The sequence below is a fragment of the Pinus tabuliformis genome, chromosome 7, assembly GCF_031772625.1.
Source record: "Pinus tabuliformis cultivar Carrire ecotype Pingquan chromosome 7, CPIR1, whole genome shotgun sequence".
Classification (NCBI taxonomy): domain Eukaryota; kingdom Viridiplantae; phylum Streptophyta; class Pinopsida; order Pinales; family Pinaceae; genus Pinus; species Pinus tabuliformis.
The window spans coordinates 1800114031-1800118910 of NC_142293.1; the positions used below are offsets into that span (position 1 = coordinate 1800114031).

The following is a 4880-nucleotide window of genomic DNA, read 5'->3' on the forward strand; positions in this document are numbered from 1 at the left end:
TCTGCAGCAAGAAACATATGAGGAAGAAACAGGGCATACTACTGTTATGGAGGAAGATCAGGTGGATGTTAGTCTAGATGGTTTAGACATCTTCACTCTTGAAGCGGCATGCAAACAAAGGGAATACAACTCAATTTCCACCTGGCAAATCGACAAGCTGGAAGGAGTCTTAACCAAGGTGCAGCATAACAAAAGCCTTGGCATACAGGGAGGCAGCCCATGGGATGGAAAAAAGGTGCTCAAAGATCTCAAGAAACGAGGAAGAAAGACAGATCTACAAAGAATCATAGCATTAGGGGAAATACTTATGGAGTCGGGGCGATTCCCTAAGTTGACAAAGTTCTATAAACCCAAATCTCAGTTTACATGAAATTAATATCCTGGAATGTGAGAGGACTCAACAGCCCCTCAAAACATAGAATGATCAAAAACTTGATTCATTCAGAAAAACCAACCATAGTTTTTCTGCAAGAAACTAAAAGCAGCACTGAAGCTATTGAAAGAATTCGCAGCAAAGTCTGGGCAGGAAGCAGCGCTATCTCAGTAGACGCCTCTGGAGCCTCAGGGGGTTTAGCCATTATGTGGAATCCGCAAATCATCACCTTATATGACTTCCATGCCACTCTCCATCTTATTCAAGCCTCTTTCCACCTTATTGGCACTGGAATCCATGGGCATCTCACCAATGTATATTTTCCTCAGACAATTCAGCAAAAACTAGATCTTCTGGAGATGATTTCTATCCTCAACAAGAACAGGCAATTCCCGCTATGGATTGGGGGCGGCGACTTCAACATAATAACATCCATGGCAGAGAAGCAGGGAGGAAGAATCAAGCTTGACAGTGATAGTGAGGGACTCAGAGACTTCATTCAAAACAATCAACTCATGGACATACCAACCTCCAATGGTATTTTCACTTCGACTAACAAGCGTCGAGGAATTCATCACATTGCCTCTAGGCTTGATAGATTCCTTCTCTCTGATAATGCAATCCACCTAGGAGGGGATTTCAACGCTTCCATTCTCCCCCAAAGTGGATCTGATCACTGGCCCATTATGCTACAATGGTCCAGGCCAGGTAACCGCTGCAACAGACCTTTCAGATTCGAAGCGTTTTGGTTCACAAATGCCACTTTCAAGACGGCAGTTAGCAACGCATGGGCAGCCTACATCCCGCCAGATGGAGCCAAAATGTATCAATTCCAGCAAAAATTAAAAAATCTGAAACACGTCCTCAAAGTATGGAATCGCACAAACTTTGGTAATATTCAGGAGCAGCGCTCACAACTGGAACAACAAATGCACATTCTTCAACAAACTCTCATTCTTGAGGGCAGATCAGAGGAACAAGCGCAACAGGAGCAGACACTCTGGAACCAAATTGAGGAACATAGAAAAGAAGAGGAAATACTCTGGCGGCAAAAATCCAGAATCAATTGGCTCAAGGAGGGGGAGAAGAACACAAAATTCTTCCACAAAACCACCATTCAAAGACGAATGCACAACAATATCACGTTCATCAACAACCAACAAGGTGAAAGAATTGAGGAGCACGAGGACATGGAAAAAGAATTCACAGGGTATTTCAAGGAAATTTTAACGGAACCCTTTGAAAACAGGGAAGCAGCAATCAGAGCCATCACGCAGCATATTCCAAGCATCATAACTGAGGATCACAACAACAAACTTCTCCAGCCAACGACCTTGCAAGAAGTTGAAGAAGCCATGGCTCAACTCAAAGACGGAAAAGCGCCTGGACCTGATGGCTTTACAGCCAATTTCTTCCACGAATTCTGGGAGTTAATAAAAAATGAGGTATGGGACCTTGTTGAAGAATCAAGAAGCATGAATTGGATCCTCCCAGCCCTCAATACCACCTTCATTGCCCTGGTACCTAAAGGCGGAGAGCCCAACAGGCCTGAAAAATATCGGTCGATCGCTTTATGCAATGTAATCTACAAGCTAATCTCAAAGGTCATCGCAAATAGGCTCAAACCTCTCCTGCCCCTACTCATATCTCAGGAACAAACTGGATACGTGGAAGGTCGTCAAATCATGGATGGAATCATACTCTCAAATGAGGTCATACACTCATTAAAGATTCTCAAGAAACCAGGTATGATTCTAAAACTCGACCTTTCCAAAGCTTTTGACAAGCTCAGTTGGGAGTTCATTCATAAAATGCTATTAGCCTTTGGTTTCAGTGCAACTTGGACAAGATGGATTATGAACCTCATCACTTCCCCAAGCTTCTCTGTTCTTTTAAATGGCTCTCCCTCCTCCCCCTTTCGACCCTCCCGTGGCATTAGGCAAGGGGATCCTCTTTCTCCTTTTCTCTTTGTTCTAATGGCCGAGGGCCTCAGCAGACTTCTCAAATCAGCCGTTGCCTCCAAAGAGCTCAAAGGTATTTCCATCCATGGTCTCAATCCTCTGTCCCATCAGCAGTTCGTTGATGACACTATGTTATTTGGTCATCCCTCTTCGCGAGAAGCCACTGTTTTTAAGTCTCTCCTCTCTCTCTATTCTGATGCCTCTAGCACCTCCATCAATGCCACGAAGTCTCAACTTTTCTTCTTCAATACCCCCCCCTCCACTCAAAGGAATATTGCCAGGATTTTGGGTTTCACCATATCCTCTCTGCCTTCTAAATACCTTGGAGCACCCCTCTTTGACTCAGCTATCAAACACTCTTCCTGGCGGTCTCTCCTTGATAATCTAGAATCAAAACTCTCATCTTGGACCTATCGTGCTCTCAACATGGCAGGCAGATTAGTTCTGATCAAATCGGTACTCCAAGCTATGCCGCTGTACCTCTTCTCCACCATGGCAACTCCAAAATGGGTCTTAAAAGCCATTCGCAACCTCCAGCGCAACTTCCTTTGGGGTTCCACGGGTAGGAATCGAAAATGGGCTCTTTTCAACTGGAAAGACGTGTGCAAGATCAAATCAGAAGGAGGACTGGGACTACGGGATCCGCTTCAAAGTAACAACACAATGGGAGCCCGAATGTGGTGGAATTGGCTTTCCAAGCCTCACTCACCTTGGGCCCGCTTATGGCAAGCAAAATATGCTCCGGGAAGTCACTGGAACGATCTCATCAGAATTAACTCCTCAGCCCAAGGATCACCAATCTGGGATGCCGCAAAGACTCATAGCCACTTCATTCAGAAACACAGCTTCTGGGAAGTTCACTCAGGTACCTCTGCCAAGTTTTGGGAGGATTCGTGGCAGCAACTCCCCAAACTTGCAGATCTGTTTCAAAAGCCAATCTGGCATTCTTACATGCATCAAGAGAACCTCACACAGGTCCAACAATTCTGGCAACCAACTGCGCTTCACGGATACCAAATGTGGAAACCAGCGAGCAGCTGGCAGAGGGATTGGGAGGGTGAAACGTTCTCAGAAATGGATCAGGAACTCACCCATCGCAGAATCCGTCACTCAAACCAGCAAGATAAGCTCATATGGGGTCACACGCACAAAGGCACATTCACAACCAAAGAAGCACACCAGCTGCGCTATTCAGATACACAAGCAGATAGAGACCAAATCTGGGCACGAGTTTGGTTACCTGGGCTATGGCCCAAAATCTCAACCTTCCTATGGCTGTTAAGTAAAAGGCACATTCTTACTTGGGACAACTTAACAAGAAGAGGATTCATTGGGCCTTCGAGATGCCCAAATTGCAATCTCAACTCTGAGACAATCAGCCATTTAATGGAGACATGTCCGCTAGCAAAGCAACTTTGGGAGAAAGTGGAAAAGTGCAACAAGCGAACAGATCCCAGGGACGAGGATATAACGGACAATATCAGGAACTGGGCCAAGAACCCATTCAAAAGCCAACTTCTCAATACACTTTGGGGGCTAATACCAGGCTTTTTATACTGGATTCTGTGGAAAGAGCGCAACGCCCGAATCTTCAACAACACTTCCCGGACAATAGATGCTCTGTGGCTCATCTACAAAAGAAACATCCAAGAAACATTAGCCATAAGAACCTGGTATGACACAGACATGCCAGAAGCGCAGAAAGAGAGGGACATTTTGAAAGAATGGAATCTTGACCTCTCAGCCTTTGCCAAGATCATCCCCCGTCCTCCTCGAAGTTCCACCTCCCCATCCTCCTAGTCCCCTCCAGCCTACAACTCATTCAAGCTCAATGATCTAAAGGTAATCCTGGTCCTGCTGGTTACGGAGGAATCATCAAAGCCATACAGGAGCAATTCTGCATATTTATTCTGGTTCATTAGGCAAATACACTAACAATGTAGCTGAGCTGGAAGGTCTCTGGCAAGGGATCTGTATAGCAGAGCAAAAACACTTCTTCCCTCTTGAAGTTGAGGGTGATTCTCTCATCCTAATAGCAGTAGCCAAGAAAATTCAGGCAGGAACAGCAGCAGTCAAGCTCACAGCTAGCTGGAGATTGCTAAGCAGGCTGGAATCCCTAGAGGCAAAGCTCAAGACTCCCCAAAGCATAACCTTCCAGCATGTGCGACGAACAGCAAACCAGGTAGCCGACAGAATGGCTAACCAAGGTGTTTCTCAGGCATCGCCATACTTCTCTGGCTCCCTGGATATGGTTGATGATGAACAACTTAAACAAGACTGCATCGCCTTGGTGCAAAAGGATCTCTCCCTCCCGGATGCGGGTGGTTTTCAAGCATGACAGTTGGGTGGCTCGTCATAAGGGCATCTGTCAGCCCGGACGAGCCACCTATCCCAGCACGATTCACACCTGGTCAGGCCATGTGATGCATTTAAGTTCGGAGGCGGTTCATTTCAGCGGAGTCATTTCGGCATTCACTGCGCGTCTTGGTAACTGGATTATGGCGATTCAAAGCCATGGACACTCTGTCATTCTCTCGCAGTTGGTG

General features: G+C 46.0%; 1 protein-coding gene across 1 annotated transcript; it reads left to right on the forward strand.

The window, feature by feature from the left end:
* The first annotated feature begins 420 nt into the window (after positions 1–420).
* On the forward strand, positions 421–4672 carry LOC149255553 (uncharacterized). Its single transcript, XM_089455074.1, has 4 exons — positions 421–1818; positions 2026–2119; positions 2768–4111; positions 4257–4672. Exons 1-4 carry the CDS (start codon positions 421–423, stop codon positions 4670–4672), a joined length of 3252 nt encoding a protein of 1083 aa, XP_089311200.1.
* Positions 4673–4880: the final 208 nt, after the last annotated feature.